The 22,681-nt window shown below is 46.8% G+C and overlaps 1 protein-coding gene across 5 annotated transcripts in view; it reads left to right on the top strand.

Annotated features, from left to right (window-relative positions):
• The first annotated feature begins 18,203 nt into the window (after nt 1-18,203).
• The window catches only part of YARS2 (tyrosyl-tRNA synthetase 2), a 136,439-nt gene continuing 131,961 nt past the window's right edge, over nt 18,204-22,681 (top strand). For 3 of the 5 annotated variants that reach the window (XR_004536724.1, XM_033917589.1, XM_033917578.1), the window contains exon 1: nt 18,208-19,199. Coding sequence is in view for 3 of the 5 variants with exons in the window: in XM_033917589.1 (XP_033773480.1) it covers nt 18,445-19,199 (755 nt within the window). In the remaining 2 variants the exon portion in view is untranslated. Of the gene's footprint in view, nt 19,200-22,681 lie in introns of all 5 variants that reach the window. The other 2 variants (XR_004536726.1, XM_033917566.1) reach the window with 2 other exon arrangements.

Below are 22,681 nucleotides of genomic sequence, written 5' to 3' on the forward strand. Positions count from 1 at the left end.
TTATCCTTGCACTGGACACTACACAGTCAAACTTGCAGCAATTCAGTATGAATAGCTGCATCAAAACATTCCTTCAGACTCTGCACCATTGACAAAAGGGCTGAAATTTGTTAATTTTCAGGGTCAATTATAAAAAGAATCTGCATGAATCTTTTTCTACCTAGTACCATCTGAAAGAGCAAATATTACTCTAAGAGATTTATACTCGTATTTATTTGTTTTGCAATGCAACCCTTATCAATAATAATAAAACCCTTAGCGCACATGCGCACTAGGATTGAAACTCCGTACCTCAGCATGCGCAGTATAATAGAACTCTCCCCTACTTGAAGGAGCCTGTGGCAGTTTCCCCATCGCCCTCCCTTGGTGATGCTGTGAGCCTGGAGACAATGGTGAACCCTCCCCCCTCTCTCCATCGGCCGAGGATACCCCGGGAGAGACCAAAAGGAATAGTAAAAACAACCGCTGCCGCAGAGGGGAAAAGGGGCACTTCCAGTTGCGGCAGGGCAGGGAAGGGCAGGGCTTCTTGGTGATGGATAGCGCCGGGAGCCAATAGGGAGCTAGAGGTGCAACTACCTAGCCAATGAGAAGTAGAGCAAGGATGTGAGGACATAGGCTAGGTTTTCTCTCCTGCAGGGGAGGGTGGAGCTTCTTGGTGATAGATATCACCGGGAGTCAATAGGGAGGTAGAGGTGCGACTGCCTAGCCAATGAGGAGAAGGGCAAGGATGTGAGGACATAGACTAGGCTTTCTCTCCTGCAAACAGAATTTTTTAGATGTTTACACTGTTGTATTGATTCCTCTTGCCTCTGAAGTGTGGCTTACACTTCAGAGGCAAAAGGAGAAAATAGGAGAAGGGAACTAGGGGCTGAAAAAAAGGGTAGGTAGGAGAAGGGAGCTGAAGCTGGGGTCGGTATTGTAAAAAGGGAACATTTTAGAGAAAGGAACTGGGAGCTGACAATGGGGATGTGTAGGAGAAAGGGGCTGGGGGAAGAAAAGGGGATATGTGTGAGAAGGAGGCTGCAAATGGGACATGTGAGAAAAGGGGACTGGGGCTAGAGGCTGAAAGGGAAGGATGGGAGAAGGGGGCTGGGGGGGGGGCTAAAAAGGGGGTTGGGGCTGAAAAAAGGGGACATGTAAGGGAAAGAGGCTTTAAAGGGGGGTTCTTGGGAAGAGACCTGATGTAGGAGGCTGTTAAAAGAAGAAAGTTCAGAGAAGAGAGGGTTGGGGGCTATAAAAAGGGAATGTGTGAGAGAAGGGAGCTGGGGATGAAAAAAGGGGACATGTGAGGGAAGGAGGCTTTAAAGGGGGGTTATTGGGAAAAGAGACCTGGTGTAGGAGGCTGTTAACAGAAGACAGTTCGGAGAAGAGGGCTGGAGCTTGGGACTGCAAAAAGTGAGTTGTGAGAGAAGGGGTCTGGGTCTGGATTTGGGGGCTGAAAAGGAAGACAGGTGTGATAAGGAGACTGGGCCTAGAACTGAGGGCTGGAAGAGCAGGTATGAGAAGGGGGTTAGGGTTATAAAAAGGTAATGTGTGATAGAAGGGAGATGGGGATGAAAAAAGGGGGAGGTGGGAGAAGGGGGCTACAAAAGGGGGCAGGTGAGAGAAAAGGACTGGGACTGAAACAGGGGCCTAAAAAGGGGGCATGTGAGAAAAAGGGGCTGAAGATAGGAGCTGGAAGAATAAGTGAAGGTTGATGGGGAAGGGGGAATGGAGAGGGAATTCTATGGAGGTGAAGGACAGAGAAAGGGCACAGATTTTTAAGTTGGTGAAAAAAGGTGGAAATAGAGAAGGAAAAGGGGGAAATGGGAGTCTGAATATGGGGGTAAGACATAAGAAGAATAGCCATACTGGATCAGACTAATCTATTCTAGCATCCGTTAATGTAATGGGCTTAAATACTACTGGATTCCAAATGAGCAAACCAATATCCCCATTGCCATAGGGGCCACGCCTAATAGCTATGCAACAACAGCCTTTGGTGGGTTTCTTTTCCACAGGTTCCCAAGTTTGTTTGTATGGAAAATTACATGGAACTTTGATGCACTAGTACTTTGCCCAATTGAACAGGGAGGTAAAGTTATATCCTCCTCAAAGTCTGACGTCTTTAACCTAAAAATCGAAGAACACAATCTGCACAAGTTCAAAAATTTTAAAAAAATATCTGACTAAAGCACATGAATGGATTGATAATAATGGGTTCAACAAGACCTACTGAAGACTATCAATTCTGAGTGTAAAAACAATTTTAATACCTAGAAAATACAAATGGTACACAAATGTTATACATAGCAACCAAATGATAAACCCAACGCTGCTGTCACTGGAAAATGAACAGCAAATGAAGCACAAAATATAGTACCAATCACTAAACTCACTCACCACAAGAAAAACACATATTACAACAACACTGTGGAACCTTTAGAAATCTTTGGCAAGCATAAAACAGTTAGAAATAGTGGTATTCAAAATAACAAAAATAAATACAAAATGCAAATATTGCATGTCACACTGCTAAGCATTTCTAAATTTGAGGAGAATGTGTACATTTCTGACAGTGGCACTGCAAAACCAAAAGGTATGCATCTTATATGTTATAATGCAGGAGCAGTAAAAAGCTTTGATCCCAAAGAGAGGAAGTTGCATCAAAAGGAGGAGCCTGGCAGAAGGAAGACCGTGAGCACTGTCGAGCAAGTGTGTGTGCAGAGATCGGCTCACTCTTCAAGGCGTATGCCAGCAGGAGGAAGGCAGATTGGACACACTGGACCTGCAGAGAAGGGGCCAAACAAGCGAGTGGAGGGGGGGGGCAGCTGGAGCCATTGGCCCCGTGGAAGAAAGGGAGAGAATGCAAGGCAAAGCACATGGGCAGGAAGTAAGGGCATAGAGGGGGGCTGTGGCTGAAGGTAAGAGAGACAGAGAGGTGTTTGACCTAAGGAGGGGATGGCCGGAACTGAAGGGAAGGGAGAGAGCTACAGGACCTGCAGGAGGGGGAACTGGAGGGGAAGGGGGGAGAGGTGCTGCACCTGTGGAAAGGGGGGCTACTGGAGGGAAGGGGACTGCTGGAGGGAAGAGGAAGAGGTGCTGCACCTGTGGAAGGGGGGGCTGCTGGAGGGAAGGTAGAGAGATGTTGGACCTTTTGGGGAAGGGGCTGAAGGGAAGAGAAGGGAAAAAGAGATGCCATACCAAGCGGATGAAGGAAGAGTTAATGAAATACTGAACCCAGCAGAGAGGAGAGACACAGGGAGGTATCAGAAACAGAAGGAAATAATGGGCATGGAGAGGAGAATAGGGACAAGGACACAAAGGGAGATGCTGCATGGGAATGGTACATGGATAGAGACGGGCAATGCCAGACATGGGAGGGGGTATATGGACACAGAGAGAAAGAGCTAGATGTGGGAGAGAATAGGGCTACAGAAGGGAGATGCATAATATGGGACGTAGAATAGTGATGACAAATACAGGGAGAAGGACACAGGGGAAATGCTAAACGGGACACAGAGAAAGGAAAGATAGGTACACAAAGATGGAAGATGGATGGTGAGTGAGTTAAGAGATGACAGAGTCTGGGACCAACATGACTTGAAAAATAAAATGACCAGATAACAAAAGGTAGAAAAATAATTTTCTATTTTGTGATTAGAATACTGTATATGAGAACTAAAATGATTATCCTGCCAATGCTGGTGTTAGACATGAGTAGGGCCCAGGGCATAAATTTGGGAGGGGACCTCAAAATCCACTACTAGCCCATGCCATCTTCAGCTTCCAGCAGGCATAGGGCTTTCTCTAGCCAGGGGGCAGTTGCCCTAATTGCACTCCTTAGCTTAACACCATCCCTGGCATGTGTTGATCCTTAAGAAGATAAACAGGATTGTAGAGAGTGAAGCGCAGTGGTTAAAGCTACAGCATCAGCACCCTGAGGTTTTGAGTTGAAACGCACGCTGCTCCTTGTGACCCTGGGTAAGTCACCTAATCCCCCCATTGCCCCAGGTATATTAGACAGATTGTGAGCCTGCTGGGGTAGACAGGGAAAAATGCTTGAGTACCTGAATAAATTCATGTAAACCGTTCTGAGCCCTCTGGGAGAATAGTATAGAAAATTGAATGTTCTCCCAGTGCTCAGAAATCAGGACTTTCATTTCTGGATGCCACAGAAAGGCAGTAGGCTGAGAGTGTATCCTGCTGAGAAGAGAACATTGGGAAGTAGGCTGAGGAGGATTAATTTTGATGTCCTTTAGAGATTTAATGAGAAGATCCACCAGTGCAGGAGATTTGAACAGCCTGTGAACAGAGAGGTCCTCACCCTAGTCCACAGCAGCACTCGGACCCTGATCTGTTTCACCCAGTGTCACATTGTCTCTGACCAAAGCTTCATTCTATGAAAAAGGATAAGCGTCCAGATCATCATCTTCAGGGACCCTGTATGACCAGCTGTCAGTGTCTGGGGGAGACCCGGGCCTTTGTGGAGAACCAGATGCTAAAGCACAGGTAGCTGTGCAGATGGTTGCTCTGTAGCCAACCCGAAAGGCGCTGACAAAGGCTTGCCAGAGCAAATTCACAAAGTCTGGTGTTAAGAGCATAGAGGACCAAGAACCCCCTTCTAGAGGAGGGTTAGAGCGCTTTCTTTTTCCTTTGAAACCTTCAGAACCTGTACTGCTACCACATTATGGGAACCCAAGAAAGGAAAATTGTCCCAACAGTCATTTGGCAGCATTAATAAGGTGGTCAGAGGCTGAACCCGGAGTCCCTGCCTTCCCAGCATACACAGTGGAACATGTGATACAAGAGTGCTCTTCAAGTGCCCATCCGGCACAAACTTTGCATGAATTCATGTCATTGGAGCCTGAGGATTCCATCTCTGGTGGTTAGAAGCAATAATGTGGCTTTTTGAAGAAGTCTGAGAACTTAGAAATCAAATCGGGAAAAATCCAAGATGGCATCGACAGAATTTCCTGCTGAAAAAATGGCTAGAACTCTACCAGAGGACCTAAAAAACCAGCAATTTTAGGATTTTAAAGTGGGGAACAAGACTACAACAAGATTTAACCTTAAAAAAAAAAATCACAAATTCAGACCCTCCCCCGAACTGCTCTATGGGCTGTGATAGCTGCATTCACAGACCAGACATTGGAAAGATTTGCTGCAGCCTGCCACAGCTCCTCTCAGGGTAACTGTAAATAGGAGACGACATCTGCCAACAGGAAAGCTGTCTCTTCTGACTCTTCAGCTGCCAGTAGGCCCAGAGCTGGATTGAGCCTAACCCCCGGATTCTCCAAACTCTGTGAGGAGGGGGGAGGAAACTGCAGCCGACACTGTGTGCACTCCGAAGAAATGCAATTGGTGCCTATACAACCTGTGCTAGCATGCCTGATCAAGTCAAGGAATGAGTAAATAGAAGGGAAAATCCCAAAGCTTCACAATTCAAGCAAGCTGACTGAGCAGGTCCCCAAAGGATCCACCTGTCAGCTGCAGACCAAAGTCTGCTCCTCTCATGCAGGCTAGGCAGTCACTGGAGCTGAACAAGAACACAAAATCTTTTATTTATTCAATTTTCTATACCGTTCTCCCAGGATAGTTCAGAACAGTTTTACATGAGTTTATTCAGGTACTCAAGCATTTTTCCCTGTCTGTCCTTGTGGGCTGGGGCACCTGGTAGCTGGGGCAAGGGGGGGATTAAGTGACTTGCCCAGGGTCACAAGAAGCAGCGTGGGATTGAACCCACAACCCCAGGGTGCTGAGGCTGTAACTTTAACCACTGCGCCACACTCTCCCTTACCCCATGAAAAACCACAAAAATACTTGAAAACCAATAAAGAAGCCCAAGCAGATTAAAGTTGCTCCTGCAAGCTTGCTTGCAGAAGACATAACTGACATGGGGCAGCAGAAGGAGGAGGAGGAGATGCTGAGATCAGTATCTCCTACAACACTCTCAAGAGCAGATGGCTCAGAATACCATCCCTATTGCACTGGAACACCAGATTTCATCATCAAAAATTGTTTCTTTCTCTTTTGAGTATTTTTACCATATCCGGGAAGACATTAATTAAATTATCCATAAATTTATCTCCTCTCTTTTGAAAGAGCTTTAATATCCAGTCTCTATCAGATTCCAAAACAAATCTGGTACTGGATTTTGGATTCAGATTTTGTTTGTACTTTTTTCAGTTGTAGTTTAAAAAGAGATTAGGTTCTTACCTTGCTAATAATGTTTCCTCGATGACTTGCAATTCTTTGCAGGATTCAGCCTATCATGGGCCATGGAGGAAACACATATAACAGCATGCTCTGTGGCCACAGCTGGACTAGAGCATCCAGAGCCACACTTCAGGGCTCGGATCTCTAACTGAAGAACCTGTCCGCTTTCTTATTGTTTGCTGTTGCCATGAGGTCAAACACTGGATGATCACAGCGAAGAACAATGGTTTGGAAGACTGACCCAGACAGCGTCCACTCGCCCGGATCCAGGGTCTGTCTACTAAGAAAATCTGCTTAGACATTGTCCACTCCTGCTATGTGAGCCGCTGAGAGCGCCTGAAGATGACGTTCAGTCCAGTTTAAAAGCAAGTGGGCTTCCAGACACAGATTGGCAATCTTGGTGCCCACCTGGCGAATGACATAGGCCACCGCAGTAGTATTGTCTGAGAAGTCTCTGACTGCCTGGCCTTCCAGAGTCTTCTGCAGTTTCAGTAAGGCCAGCCAAATGGCTCTGAGCTCCAGCCTGTTGATCGACCACTTTCTCTAGGTGGCCGACAACCAGCCCTGGATCATCTGATGATTACAGTGAGCTCCCCAGCTAAAGAGACTGGAATCTGTTGTTACAACTACACAGATAGCTATGCAGAGAGGCATGTCCTTAGTGAGAGACTGAGGGCGTAGCCACCAGTCCTTACTGGTCTGAGCCTCCAGTGCCCATGGTAAGGACTTCTGCAGGGAGTCTGTCTGGGGAGACCACCGGGCTAGCAACACGTGTTGGAGATGACGCATGTGAGATTTCGCCCAGAGGACCACCTCTATTGTGTCCACCATGGACTTGGAGATAGTGTCACGCTGATGGAAACGGATTGGGTAGTAGGTTCGTTTTCTGAGAGCACAGCTTCTGTCTGCATGCCTCTGGAAGACAGACATGGCCATCTGCTATGTTGAGCAAGATGCCCAGGTATTCCAGGGATTGCGTCAGCTACAAATGGCTCTTCCGGTATTTCACAATCCAACCCAGGCTTTCCAGGACTCGGAGGACCTATGCTACTGTGTATTCCACTTCGGTGAACGAGGGAGCCCTGATCAGCCAGTTGTCCGGGTAGGGATGCACCTGTAAGCCCATCTTCAGTAGGTGAGCCGCCACCACTACCATCACTGTGGTGAAGGTGCGAGGAGCAGTTGCAAGGCCAAAGGGATGAGTCTCTGGGATGTGTCTCCTAAGTACTGCCGAGACCACCTGGAGCCACGAAAATTAGAGCATCCTGAGCTAAGTCTGCTATTGGGCTAAAATTTTGGATGGACGATGATCAACCACACTGGTCATAAGATCATCCAGACCCTTCCCGAATAACAATTGCCTTTTGAAAGGGAGTATGCTGAGGGTAGTTTTGGAGGTGGAATCTCCAGTACATTTCCCGGTCCAGAGCATTCTGTGGGTGGAGATCAAATAAGTCGAAGCCTTGCAAGTGACTCTAATGATGTCATATAGAGCATCAGCCACATAATCCACCCCTGTCAGAAGGATCTGGTGCACCAGGTCATCGTTTTCATGCTCCAGAGTTCGTAACTGGTATGGCACGCATGGGTTACAAAGGAAGCCATAGAGGCAGCCTTTGATTCCCAAAACTAAAGCCTCAAAAAGTCTCTTGAGAACCACATCCACTTGGTGATCTTGTATATCCTTTAACACCATTCCACCTTCGCTTGAAAGGGAGGTGCATTTAGTAATCTGCGCTACTAAGGAATCTACCTTAGGCTGCACGAATAACTAGTGACACTCCTGTGCCATAGGGTACAGCCAAGTCATGGTCCTTGCCACCTTAAGGGACCATTCTGGAGCATCGCAATGCTCCGTGATCAAATTGTTAATGTCAGGATACCAGGAGACTGAGCTCTCACAACACTCATAATGGAGGAGGAAGTAGAAGGAATCTGCTGGGAGTCCAAGTTTAACTTCTGAAACGAATCAGTGCTCAGATCCAAGAGAGTGGAGGGTCTAAATAAGTGCAGAACCATGGGATCATCCCCAGGATCAAGAGCCATCATAGGCTCTAAAGTGCCGGACTGCGCTCCTGTACCCCCCTCCCGAAAGGGAGAGCGCGTCCTGAGACATCAATGGCATAGTAAGAGAAGCAGCATCATCTGTATTACCCTCAGAAAGTTCTCCCAGACCCTGGCTATATATAGTTGACAAAGTAAATGGAAATCAAGCAGAAAAATTAACATCCATGGAAGTGAGCCTTGAAGATGTACGCAGGCAGATAGAAAAACTAAAAACTGACAAATCCCTGGGAATTAAAGGAGGAGATAGCGGAACTACTGCAGCAAATTTGCAATCTATCCCTGAACACAGGCATGATCCTGGAGGACTGGAAGATAGCCAATGTTACGCCCATCTTTAAAAAGGGATCATGAGGTGACCCGGGAAACTACAGACCAGTGAGTCTGACCTCGGTTCCGGGGAAAATGGTGGAAGCACTGATAAAAGAAAACATTGATGAACATCTTGAAAAAAATGAACTTCTGATAACCAGCTAACATGGTTTTTGCAAGGGGAGATCGTGCCTAACAAACTTATTGCACTTCTTCGAAGGAATTAACAAACGGATGGACAAAGGAGACCCCATAGACATCATATATCTAGATTTCAAAAAAGCCTTTGACAAGGTGCCCCATGAACGCCCACTGAAGAACCATGGGGTGGAAGGAGACGTACATAGATGGATCAGAAATTGGTTGGCGGGTAGGAGTGAAGGGCCACTACTCGGACTGGAGGAGGATCACGAGTGGGATCCCGCAGGGCTCGGTGCTTGGGCCACTGCTATTTAATATATTCATAAATGATCTAGAAACAGGGACGAAGTGTGAGATAATAAAATTTACAGACGACACCAAACTATTTAGTGGAGCTCGGACTAAAGAGGACTGCGAAGAATTGCAAAGGGACTTGAACAAACTAGGGGAATGGGCGACGAGATAGCAGATGAAGTTCAACGTTAAGAAATGTAAAGTATTACATGTGGGAAACAGAAACCCGAGGTACAACTATACGATGGGAGGGATGTTATTAAATGAGAGTACCCAAGAAAGGGACTTGGGGGTAATGGTGGACATGACAATGAAGCCGACGGCACAGTGCGCAGCGGCCGCTAAGAAGGCAAACAGAATGCTAGGCATAATCAAGAAGGGTATTACAACCAGAACGAAAGAAGTTATCCTGCCATTGTATCGGGCGATGGTGCGTCCGCATCTTGAGTACTGCGTCCAATATTGGTCGATGTACCTTAAGAAGGACATGGCTTTACTCGAGATGGTTCAGAGGAGAGCGACACATCTGATAAAGGGGATGGAAAACCTTTCATATGCTGAGAGATTGGAGAAACTGGGTCTCTTTTCCCTGGAGAAGAGGAGACTTAGAGGGGATATGATAGAGACTTACAAGATCATGAAGGGCATAGAGAGAGTAGAGAGGGACAGATTCTTCAAACATTCAAATAATAAAAGAACAAGAGGGCATTCAGAAAAGTTGAAAGGGGACAGATTCAAAACGAATGCTAGGAAGTTCTTCTTTACCCAACATGTGGTGGACATCTGGAATGCGCTTCCAGAGAGCGTAATAGGGCAGGGGTTCAAGAAAAGCCAGGGGTTCAAGAAAGGATTGGACAATTTCTTGCTGGAAAAGGGGATAGAGGGGTATAGATAAAGGATTACTGCACAGGTCCTGGACCTGTTGGGTCGCCGCGTGAGCGGACTGCTGGGCACGATGGACCTCAGGTCTGACCCAGCAGAGGCATTGCTTATGTTCTTATATTCTTATGTCTGGTGTTTGAAGCATTGCTAGACTTCTCCTTAGGGCGGCTCTCCTGAAAGGCTTTCCACATCAAATTAACAAATTCTGGGGGGAAAGCAGTACTAGGCAGTGCTGAGTCTGCATAAGAGGACTCCAGCTTGCGTCTCTTGGGCTCCGCGGCCTCCGCATCTCTCTGTGTAGGATGTCTGCTGTTCCAAGGGCCAGCGAGAAAAATGGCCTGAATTAAAGAGCTTCCCGTCCTTTTCTCGCCCTGGAGTGCAAAGGAGAGGCTAAGCCAGATGCTTCTGCCTCCCCTTCATTGACTCAGAGAAAATGTCCTTTCAGCACTGAATCTTCATGCTGCCAATCCTCCTCTCCGACGGACCTTGACAAGCAAAAAGAAAGGGGGAAGGCAAAACGCAGCCGGCATACTGCAAAACACCGCTGAGCCTCCTAGAGCTTAACTGCCTATGCTTGAACCCCTGCAAGCAGTAGGTGAGCAAGCTCCAAAACTCCAAAAAATGCTTCTGCAGGCTGGCTAACAGGTACCACAATGGACTGACCAGTCTGCTTCTCCATGTAGGTGGAGCTGAACCCTCGAACAGGGAAGCTGCTAGCAACAAAATCTGAAGAAAACAGCTGATAAAAATAACTAAAATAAAGAAAAGGCAGAGCAGAACAGAAACAGTCTTTCAGGTTTGCATGCAAAAGGAAAAATCTGTAGGTGCAGTAGAGCCCTCTGTGAAGTAGGAGGGACACAGAAAAAATCCATAGTGGATTCATTCTGCAAGGTTTGTGGCTATGGGGAAATTAACCACTTGTCCAGAATGACACACCTATTGCACTAGAATGTGAGTTATATTCAGGTACAGTAGACATTTTCCTGTTCTTGAAGGGCTTAAAGTATTTGTATCTGAGGCAATGAAGGATTAAGTAATTTGACCAAGATCTCAAGGAGTGGTAGTGGGATTTGAACCCTGGCTTCCCTTGTTCTCAGACTGCTGTTCTAAACATTAGATACAGCTGTTATAGACAAAACTTATTCTAAGCATGTTTGGTAACTCAAGAATAATCTAAAGGGCAACAGATCTGATGCTTGGTAGCCAATGACGTAGCTAAAATGGAATGGGCCCTGAACAAAAAAAATGGAGATGGGCCTCCTATATAACACAATTTCTTCCACGTTAGTGGGAATTGAGGGAGGGGGGAAGGGAGGATGCACATTTCCCAAAGCTGGCATATTTCAGTTAAATTCAGAAAAAAAGACTTTTCTTCTACCTTTGTTGTCTGAGCATTGATACGGCCCTGTCTCTGTTTTTCTTTAGGATTTCCTGTCTTTAACATCTCTCTGCCTCCAGCTCTGGCTTGGCCCAAAATTGGACCAACTGCCCACCTCCATCCCTCTGTCCTCTGGCCCCACTCTGCATCTTGAACACTCAAGTAAAATTCTGGGAGTTATCATTGACTCTACACTTTCCTTCAATGATCACCTCAACTCCCTAATAAAAAAATGTTTCTTCAGCCTTCACATGCTGAGGAAAGTGAGAACCTGTTTCCAACAAAAACACTTTGCCGTTCTTGTCCAATCCACCATCCTTTCCAGACTGGACTATTGCAACTCTATCTACCTAAGCCTAACAAAGAAAAACCTTCAAAGACTCCAGAGGATTCAGAATGCCACTGCTAAGCTTATCTTCGCAAAAAGCAAATTCGACCATGTCTCACCGCTTTTGTCCAAGCTCCATTGGCTTCCGATAATCTCCAGAGTCCACTTCAAATGTGCCTGCCTTACTTTCAAGATCCTACACGGCATCCTCCCCCCCCCTTTATTCCTCTTTCTTGGAATTCCTCTAACCCCAATTCCACCAGATCCACCCAAAAACTGAAGCTCTCCTTTCTCTCTCTAAGAAAACTAGGTTCCTCCCTCCCTTTTAGAATCACTGAGCACTGGAACAACCTTACCTCCTCTCTTAGGAATCTGAGCTCCCTCCAACTCTTCCGTAAACATCTGAAAACCTGGTTATTCTCAAAAATGTAACTCTTCCTCCCTCTCTGATTATTCTAGTCCTCTAAATTTCCTCTTCATCCTTCCCTCCTCTGGAGTTCCTTTCTACCCTAACTTCTGTTAACCGTGTCGAGCTTTGCGAATGTAAAGATGATGTGGTATACAAACCTAAGGTTTAGTTTAGTTTAGCATTTATTCATTTCTGTGTCCCTATATATCCCATCCAGCATCTCCCATGTCCCTATTCTTATCCCTCTCCTTCTCCTATGTTCAGTATCTTTTCTCAGTATCCCATTCATCCAGTGGCGTACCCAGTGACACCTGGGCCCATCATTTTTGACCCCCCCCTCCTCCATCTGTATGAAAAACATGATTTTTAGTAACAATCCACATGTCGCACATGAGTGTACCTAGGAAAAGGCAGCAACTTACATACTGCAGTGAGCAGTACAACATCAATACACCCATTGAAAAACTAAATAAGCCATACTAGTACAGATCAATCTTGCAGTCAATTCTAACAGAAAACCATGCCTTTCGAACACACAGAAAACACCTTTGCCTAGTATTGAATATGTAATCACAAACTAACCTCTCCGATTTTACAAAACTGTAGTGTGATCTTTTTGCCATGATGGTAACAGTTCAGACGCTCACAGAATTCTGAGTGTTGGAGCTGTTACCACCATGGCCGACGCTAAAAAAACTCTACGGTTTTGTAAAAGGGGGGATAAAATAGACATATGTAGACAAAGGTTAAACGGAACCACCAAGAAGCAGTGACGCATGTCCCCTAAAAAAAAAAAAAAAAGAAAATGTTTTTCTACCTTTGTCTTCTCTGGTTTCTGCTTTCCTCATCTTCTTGTCACTCTCTTCCTTTCATCCACTGTCTGCCTCTTCTATATGACATCTTCTCTCCTTCTATGCCACTTCCAGAAACTGTATGCCTCCCCCTTCCATCTCTGAGTTCACCCCCCCATTGGTCTGGCATCCCTCTCCCACACCCCTATGCTCTTGCATTTCACTCTCTCCTCTCCCTCCCCCCCACTTCCATCAGCATCTGCCCCCTGTTTTTCCCTCCAACCCAATTCCATCCAGTATCCTTCCTCCTTATGTCTCTCTCCCCTTTCCCTGCACACCAATTCCATCAGCATATGCCCCCTTTCTTTCCCTCTACCACCCTTCCATACCACCCTACCCACTTTCTCTCCTTCCATCACCCTTCCATGCTCCTTTCTCTCCCCCTCCAAACCAATGCTATACAAGGTCCCACGATGACTACGTGTGCCAGCTCTGCTGGAAAGAAGTAAGTGAAGCTGGAGGGGGTTGGACCGGCAGACGCAGTCATTGTGGGACCTTGCAGCAACTCCCCGCGTCTACTGGTCCACCCCCTCCGACATCACTTACTTCTTTCCAGCAGAGCCGGAAGACATAGTCATCGCGAGACCTTCCTACATCTCAATGCAGCTGCCGGTCCACCCCCTTCTGACATCACTTGTTCTGCACCAGAACAAGTACGTCAGAGGGGGGCAGCTGGGGTGAGATGCCGGTCCCGTTGGAGTAGGGCGGGAGGTTCTGGACCTGGCCGACTGTGCACCCCCCTAGGGCGTGCACCCGGGGCGGTTCACCCCCCCCCCCCCGCCCCCCGCCCTTGGTACGCCACTGCATTCATCATAACCCTCTCTGTACCTGTCCTTCCCCTTTTGCCCAGTATTACCCCTCTGTATCACTGTCCCTATGTTCCTTCCAGGGTTAGTACCTCTTCTGTTCCCCGCCTCTCCCCATATCCAGCTTTTCTCTTTCCTTTGTCTTGCAGCTCCTCCTCCTGACTCTCCATGGTCTGGCACGTCCCTCTCCCTCCCTCTGTTTTTGAAAAGTATTTGTCCCCTTCTCTCACTTGGTCCAATCTCTCTGTCTCTGCTCTCCCCTCTAGCATCTGTCCCCTAACATCCCCCTCCCCTTTGCTCCAGGTCTGTGTTTTTTCCCACTGCCCAGCCCCCACCCCCCACGTCCAGCACCTCTGAATCCTTGTACATCCCTGTGCCTAGCATATTCCTCTTTCTGTCTCCCTCCCTGTGGCTACAAAGATAACTTATCCTGGAATTTTCAAATTAAGTTAGTGTCTATCACAAACCAGCATTAGAAAAGTGACAAAAACTTACACCAGCTCAGCCCTTCTGCAGCCCCTGACTGAGCAAACAGCAGAGCCCACACTGGTACTAGCAGCCAGAGTTGGTACAAGAGAAATGGATGCCCTAAACAAATCTTCAGCCTTAAACCCTTCCTCCTCCCATTAACTTTAAAGCTTTTAATCAGAACAAGGTAAAACCAGGATTTTCAGGATCTTCATTGAACAGTACTGAGATCCTGGTAAAAAAGCAGGATTTTCAGGATTTTCCAGGATCCTGGACCACCTTAAAAGCAGACCTCCTCTTTTTTTGATTGCCACAGCTGCTGCTATGCATTTACTGGAGTCCCCTGCAACGTCTTCTTCTCTTCTTTCCTTCTCTGCCGGTCCCACCCCTTATGACCTGCTCTTCTCTTCCTGTGTGGGCAGACTGGCGGACTCCCTGCAGAATGACAGCCAGAGGGGCAGTCAAAATAGGCTGTAGCTTATCCAGGCAGTGGAAAAACAAACAAACCCCCAACTAGAAAAACTTTGGATTTAAAAGGTGACTTTAGCAACCTGGTTAAACTTATTTAAACTAATTACTAGGCAAGTGAATGTTACTGTCTTTTAAACAGTGCAGCGGGATGTAGCTCTCCTCCTTCCATTACTGTTTCTAAACCTGCAGCAGGAGAAGATCAGCACCTTCTGGCTGGACTAAAGTGTGACACTTTTGAAAAGATAGAATCTGTCTTTTGCCAGAAAATGCTTGTGTTCAGGACTCCAAGGTGCACTATAGATGATTGTCATCTCCCCATGTTCCTTGGATGTGAGTTTTTCAACCTTAAAAGTCTATCCCAGAGTGTAAATTAACTTCAGGCATCCTGTAAAAGAAGTGCAAAACCATTCTGCCTGCCAGCTGCATCATGATTTTTCTTTTTGGGTGGCTTTGAGGGACACCTGAGTGTACCCTGCCCCCTCATTCTGGCTCTAGCAGTGCCACCGGGCCTCCTTTATATAATAGGATCAAGAATCAGTTGACAGTCAGAACTCCTTGGAAGTACAAGCAGCTTGGCCTCCTAAATGCAGAGGGCTAGGGCAGGGTGCACAACGATCCAATGGCATGGTAATAAATACCCTGTTGGGAGCAATTTAAATTTATAGGGTGATGCTCAGCACAATAGCATGCAAATTATATGCATGATATTTGTGCAGAGCAGCTCTGGTAAAAAGGGGAAGAACCGTGCCTGCCATTTGCACTTGCTCAGAAGAGCAAAGATAGTGCATATCTCCTTTTCTGCTCACTACAAAAAACAAAACAAAACAACCCCTCTTCTCCACTCCCTGCAATCAGCTGGCAAGCACCTGTGCCACAATCAGATGAGGCTGGCAAGCACTTGTGCCACAATTAGCTGAGCCGGCAGGGGGAAAAACAAAAATCTCTATCAGCTGAGCCAGTGGTGTAGCAAGGGTGAGAGGTGCCCCTCCCTCAATCCCATCTGCGGCGTGTGCTCCCCCTTACCTTCCCTTAGTAAATGACCTGAGTGGTCCATCCAGTCTGCCCAACCATACATGCTCCATAAATTAATTTAGTTTAAATGGTCCTTTTTCTTAGATATTTCTGGGCCAGAAACCCAGAGCCCTGCCCAGTAGTTTGCTTAGGTTCCATCTACTGGAGTTTCCATCAAAGCTCACTTCAGCCCATCTTAACCATCCCAGCTATCGAAACCCTCCCCAGCCCGTCCTCAACTGAATGTCCATATATGGGACACAGGCCATGGCAAGCCTGCCCAATACTGGCCTTAGTTCCTTCAATGTATACCCATTATTTTCTGATTATTTTCTGTGTTCATCCCATGCTTATTTGAACTCTGTCACCGTTTTCCTCTCCACCACCTCCCTTGGGAGCACATTCCACGCTTCAACCACCCTCTCCATAAAGAAAAATTTCCTAACATTACTCTTGAATCTACCAAATTATGTCCTCTGGTTTTACCATTTTCCTTTCTCTGGAATAGATTTTGTTCTACGATAATACCTTTCAAGTACAGAATTTAAACGTCTGAATCATATCTTCCCTGTTCCTTCTTTCTTCTAGGGCAGGGGTGCCCAAAAGGTCGATTGGGATCGACCAGTTGATCACAAAGGCAATGCGAGTCGACTGCAGAGCCCATCCCTGGCTCCACGATAGACTGGTGTTGCCTTTGCGTTCTCCCTGTTCCCGACGCCACAACAGGCCAGCAGCAACTATTAAAGCGCCGGGCAAGCCGGCCTCCCCCCCCCCCCCGATGTCAATTTTGACGTTGGAGGGGAAGTTCCGGCCAGCCAATCGCTGCCTGGCTGGCCCGGAACGTCCCCTCCGACATCAGAATTGACATCAGGGGGAAGGCTGCTGGTCTGTTGCGGCGTTGGGAAAAAGGGAGAACTCGGCGGCGGCGGTGTGGGGGCCTGTTCCCAGACGTTAGCAGTAGCATGAGGACCTGCTTCCAGATGACAGCCCTGGTGGTGGTTTGGGGAGAAAGAAAGGGGAGCCAGAAAGATAGGGAGGCAGAACAGGGAGACAGAAAGAATGAAAGGGGGGTAGGGAGACAGAAAGAATGAAAGGGGGGGGGACATGGAGACAGAAAGAAAGAAAGGGGGCATGGAGAAAGAAAGAAAGACAGCAGAGAGAAAGAAAATTAGAAATGGGGCAGGGAGACAGAAAGAAAGGGGAGGGGACAGGGAGGAGGATGAAAAAGGGGGAGGGAATGGAGGGTGGCAGGGGGCAGGCAGGGAGAGGAAGAAAAAGTTGGACTCGTGTAAGTACAGAGATGTTGGTTGGGGAATGGAATGAGGTCTGGAGGAGACGAAGCATGCAGGAGACAGAAAGGAGGGAAGAAATATTGCATACATAGTCAGAAGAAGAAAGTGCAACCAGAGACTCGTGAAATCACCAGACAATAAAGGTACGAAAAATGATTTTATTTTAAATTTAGTGATCAAAATGTGTCCATTTTTATCTGCTATCTATATTTTGGGAGCCTATGAGCATCCAGAGCAGCACACGGCATTCAGTGCAGCTCCCTGCGCTAAAAACTGCTATTGCAGTTTAGTAAAAAGGAAGGGGGTATATTTGTCTATTTTTTATATAATTGTTACTGAGGTGACATTGCATATTTTAAAGTCATCTGCCTTGACCTCTTTGGAACCCCCCCCCCCCCCCGAATATAAATGATAATTAACATTATTTCTGTGTATAGTGTGCTTTTTAAAATTTTATTGTTGGTAGATCATTTTGACTTGGTCATTTTAAAAGTAGCAAACAAGCCAAAAAAAAGTGTGGGCACCCCTCTCTAGGATATACATATTCAGTGTTTCCAGTCTCTCCTCATACGTCTTCTGGGCCATACCTCCTACCACAGTACTTCCACAGTAGAGAATTGCGCGGGGACAGAAATCCCACCCATCCCCGTGAGGAATCCCCTCCGTCCCCACAAAAAGCAGCAATTACTTCTGACAGGATCATCAATTCCAGCTTCTTTTGTGTTTGTGCTGCTGTTTTCTTTGTAGAATCTCTTCAGTGGAATCCTTTTTTTTGTTTGCTGTTCAGGTAATTAACTTATAACCTCCCCGCTTTTACTACCCCCAATCAAATAAGTATAAGGTGACCGAAGGAAAAACTGTTTGAGGTCTTTTTCTCTTAATTATTTTGTACTCACATTTATGGTATTTTGATTGTTTGGGGGGTGGGGGTGGGATTTTAATTACAGTATGAAAGGTGGAAGCAGGCAGAGGCAATGGATACAGGAAAAAGGGGATAAAGACAGCACAAAGAATATAGGGAAGAGAACAAAAAACAGATACCTGAGATACAAAGTTCAGAGCAGTGCATCTAGAAATGAAATTTATCACGTTGTCGTCACTACACCGCTCTAATAACCTATCACAGAAAAAAAGTGGGTGGTGACCCTAGATAGCTTTGCTATCACTGTGAAAGGCTATTGGAACACCAGAATGAGGTTTTGAAGTCTGAGTGCGGTTAGAGTACCAGAATGAGGCTTGAATATAACTGAGCAAAGCTATTAGAGCACCAGAATGAGGCTTGAATTAAACTGAGCAAAGCTATTTGACCACCACAATGAGGCTTGGAATTTCCACAGACTGAAGTTTGGAACGCTGTTGTGAATAAAAACGCAAACGCTGCAACAGAGAAGCTTAAAAAAAAAAGAGGCAAAACGAGGAGGAGAGAGAAGGAAGGTGAAACTTTAGGCAGCCCCTACCACTGGGGTCCCTGGGCGTTTATGTTTGTTTAGCGTCCATTCTTATCAGGGTACTTCAGTTCGCTCCCACCACGCTTCACCCATGGAGTGCCTGTCCCGGCTCAGCTTCCGCCCGCTTGTTGTGGTAAGGGCTTGCTTAGCTCCAACTCGCATCTTGCACAAGCCAGGGTCTCGCGGCCTCCTGACTTCCCTGTTCCAGCGAGGGCTGCTGCACGATGTCTTCCCGTCTGAAGGCGGCAAAGGGAGCCAGGCGCTGTCTGAGCTCCTGCGGGGCGGCGCGCAGACGGCGTACTGCGGCTTCGATCCCACAGCTGACTCCTTACACGTGGGCCACTTGCCGGCTATACTGACGCTACTGCGCTTTCAGCGCGCAGGCCACCACTCCATTGCGGTCATCGGCGGGGCCACCGCACTCATCGGAGACCCCAGCGGGAAGACGGAAATACGGGAGCCACTTTCGCCTGAGCAACTGGTGCGGAACGAGCGCGGGCTCCGCGAGTGTTTGCGGCGTGTGTGCGCCAACGGGGAACTGTTGGGGGGAGGAAAGGCGCGAGGCAGCCTGAGCATCCTGAACAACTCCGCCTGGTATGAGGAGCGTAAAGCCTTGGAGTTTCTGGCCTCGGTGGGTCGCCACTTTCGCATGGGCACGCTGCTGAGCCGGCATAGTGTGCAGTCTCGCCTCCAGAGCCCCCAGGGCATGAGCCTAGTTGAGTTTCTCTATCAGATGTTCCAGGCCTATGACTTCTACTACTTGCACCAGCACTATGACTGCCGGATCCAGGTTGGTGGCACCGACCAGCTGGGCAACATAATGACAGGCTATGAGTTCATCCACAGGTAAGGGGACCTGCTTTAGTTCTCCTGTGTTCTTTTTCCCCATATTTCAGTAAAATGATGTGGTCCACTTTTTACTCCTGGCGGAATTCTGCAAGTTTATTTGACAACATTTAAACAATATTTTTGCTGATTATTATCCAGAATTTTAGTACAATTCAGTATTTTCATTAAATTATACTAGAGAGAACAAGGAGCCTTCAAATTTTTCTCACTTAGGGACTTTCTTCTAGCAGCACACTTTTATAAAATTCCACCTTAGTGAAGTTTGGTTCATTTGTTTTCATAGTACCGTATTTTTCACTCCATAAGACACATTTTTTTCCCACCCAAAAGTGGGTGGAAATCTCAGTGCGTCTTATGTAGCGAAGGTACAAAAAATGTAACACCCCCCCCCCCAATTTAAAAACACCCCTCCCGCTGCCGCACATTTTTAAAACATCCAACCTGCTGCGCTGCCACATGCCCGCTGCACCTTTGTTAAACCCTCCCCCCTGCACGCCCACCACCGCCACACATTTTAAACCCCCCCCCGCCCACCATTCACGGCAACTTGTTGCAAATAACCTGGTGGTCCAGCGTGATCTCTCCCTTGCTAGCTGTCTCCTATTTCCCAGCCAGCGGCGTGGAGGTCAGGAGCAAAGCTTTTCGCGCTCCTGCTTCACCCGCGCTGCTTTCTGAATGGCTGCGATCAGTTCTCGTGGGACTTGCTCCTGACCTCTGTGCTTTTCTGATCTCCGTGCCGCTGGCTGGGAAATAGGAGGAGACAGCTAGCCAGAGAGGAAGGAATTTTAAAAGGTACCAGGGTGGGGGGATGTTTAAAATACCAGGATAGCTGTCTAGGGAGGGAGGGATTTTAAAAGGTTACGGAGGTGGGTGGGTTATGATTAAAAAAGGTACTGGGTGGTATGTAGGGGGGATGGGGGGATGATTTAAGGTACATGAGGGGTATGGGGCCTGTCTGTCAGCTAATACTGCTGTGGCCAGTGATTTAAAAAAAAAAAAAAAAGCCTAACGTGGCTTTGTAAAAGGCAGGGATTTGTCTATATGTTGAAAAACATTTCTGAAAGCTGACATATTTCAATAAATTCAGAATAAAAAAAGTTTTTTTATATCCTTTGTAGTCTGAGCAGTTTATTTTTCCATTCATTTAAGACCCAGAGTTCCTTTTCTGCTTTTCATTGTTGTTTTTTTTAACTGTCTTCCTAGGATCACCTGTTCATTTTACCCCCATCTGTTCTGTCCATCATTTCTTCTCCCTGTCTTTATCCTGAGCTTCTGCCCTCTGTGATTCTCTCCATTCCCTTGCATCCATCATCCCTCTGTCAAAATCGCTCCTTTTCAAACAATGTCCTTGTATCTAGCAGTCCTTATATGCTGCTGTCTCAATGCACTCTCCCCATCAAGCATTCTTCTCCATTTCTGTCCCTCTTCATGCCCAGCATTGCTTTAGTGTTCTTGTCTCTACCTCAATCCTTATCTAGGATCTTAGAAAACAACAGGGCAGGCAGTCTGCAAAATCCAAAATGGTAATAAACAAAAAGCAGCACAGACAAAAAGATGTGTAGAAACCAAGTTCAATTTTATTATGCAGACATTAGATAAAAATGATGTTGCACACCTGTAACAGATGTTCTCCGTGGACAGCAAGATACAACAGTCATACATGTGGGTGACATCACAGCTGAGAGCACCAAATCGGCCCTTGTCAAAGAGCTCAGATAGACCTTAAAAGGTTTCTGAGCATGCGCACTAGTCTCCCTCCCTAATTCATACATTCGAACCAGAGAATCCTTCAGTTAATTACCAAAGCCATAATTCAGCCAGGGAAGGAAAGGCAGGATTGTGTGGCTGTTGTATCCTGCTGTCCACAGAGACCATCTGTTACAGGTGTGCAACATCATCTTTCTTCATGGACAAGCAGGATAGCAATAGCCACACGTGGAGATTCCCAAGCTGAGGGTTGTATTTGACCAGATAAAAGGAGGAGGAGGCCAGCTGAATTTTAAGAAGCCTCTTTTATTAAAACAACTGGCAAACAATGCACATTAAAGATTGATCAATGCAATAATGTTTGATAAACGTACAAGAAGTACTCCATGTTGCTGTTTTACAGATATCTATTAAAGAAACTTAAAAAATAAAATAACCAAGCGAAACTGGTTTTGCTCTTAGTCTGTGAGCTGTTATTCTTGGAGCTGTAAGTAAAGATCGTGTTGCATATAGCTAATGCAGTCTGCTAACCAATTTGATATTGTCCTTTTTGTAACTGGATGACATATTGAAGCTTGATTGTAAGTTAGGAACAGTTTATTCACAGATATTCTGTAGAACTCTTCCACAGGCCGATGAATGTGGCAAAGTTGAAGAAGATGAACTGTCAGTGGTGCCAAAGCAGTGTTCTCCCCAGAAATTTTTTCCAGCCGGGTGGCACGAAAAAATAGCCGGGCGGGACGGGGAAATTTGGTGGTGCAAATTTGGTGCTATGCAAATTACCCCTCCCTGCTTACGGGTGAAGGAGTAGGCAGGGGTGTCCAACCTTCCCTGGGCCACATTGGATGAAAACAAATTTTTTGGGGTCGCACTAACACTAGCTGATGAGCAAAAAAAAAAAATAGGCTGAGCAGGTCCCAAATTTGCAATCACTAATATAGAAGATGTATGTATCAAATATTAAAACTTCATTAAAGGGACACTGTGGAGAGGAACCCAAAAAAGCAGTAGCAGCCACAGGCTTCCGCATCCCCACTCTGATGAGCAGGGATGCGCGCTCCTGGTTTTCCCATTCAGTTCTATTACAGCTACGGTGAGCCTCATCAGAGCGGGGATGCTGCATCAGCTGTCAGCAGCGCACGTGGAAGATCGTTTAGTCAAGGTAAATATTACTGCTTTATTGGGCCTCCCACTTTGAGCTTAGGCTCCCTCAAAATGAACATATCCCCTTCTGTAGCTAGTAGGGATCCCCAAGCCTCACCAACTGACGACTGCCTCCTCCCCTCCAACTTCCCAAGTTCTGCAGCTGGCAGCAATATTGCAGAGCTGCTGCCTTCCCTCCTCCCTGCCCCCCCTTTGGCTTTCATGCATGCATGAAAGCAGTGGCAGCATGAGGATATTGCCATTTACTGCAAAGCTTGGAGATTTTGGGTTGCCAGACTGGAGGAAGATGTCTTCAGGTGGCAGGGCTTGGGAATCCCCAATAGCTCAAGTATTTGAAAATTGCACTCAGGCGGGAAGAAACTTTGGTGCCCATCCACTAATTTTGAGCTCCAGTCCCTCCCCCAAATCAGCTGCAGTGTTCTTCCCAGGGCCTTTCAGCCGGGCGCTCCGCCCAGCTAATTTAGATGAGCGCCCGGCTGTAATCTCGATCGCAATCCTGCTGCTGCTGCCGCCTTCTGCTCAACATTTTTAAAAAAACCTTCTCACCGGCTTGGAAATTTACCGGGCTGACTCGGCACAGCCTGAATCGCAGGAGCCTGACTTTTTTT

The sequence above is a fragment of the Geotrypetes seraphini genome, chromosome 1, assembly GCF_902459505.1.
Source record: "Geotrypetes seraphini chromosome 1, aGeoSer1.1, whole genome shotgun sequence".
Lineage (NCBI taxonomy): Eukaryota > Metazoa > Chordata > Amphibia > Gymnophiona > Dermophiidae > Geotrypetes > Geotrypetes seraphini.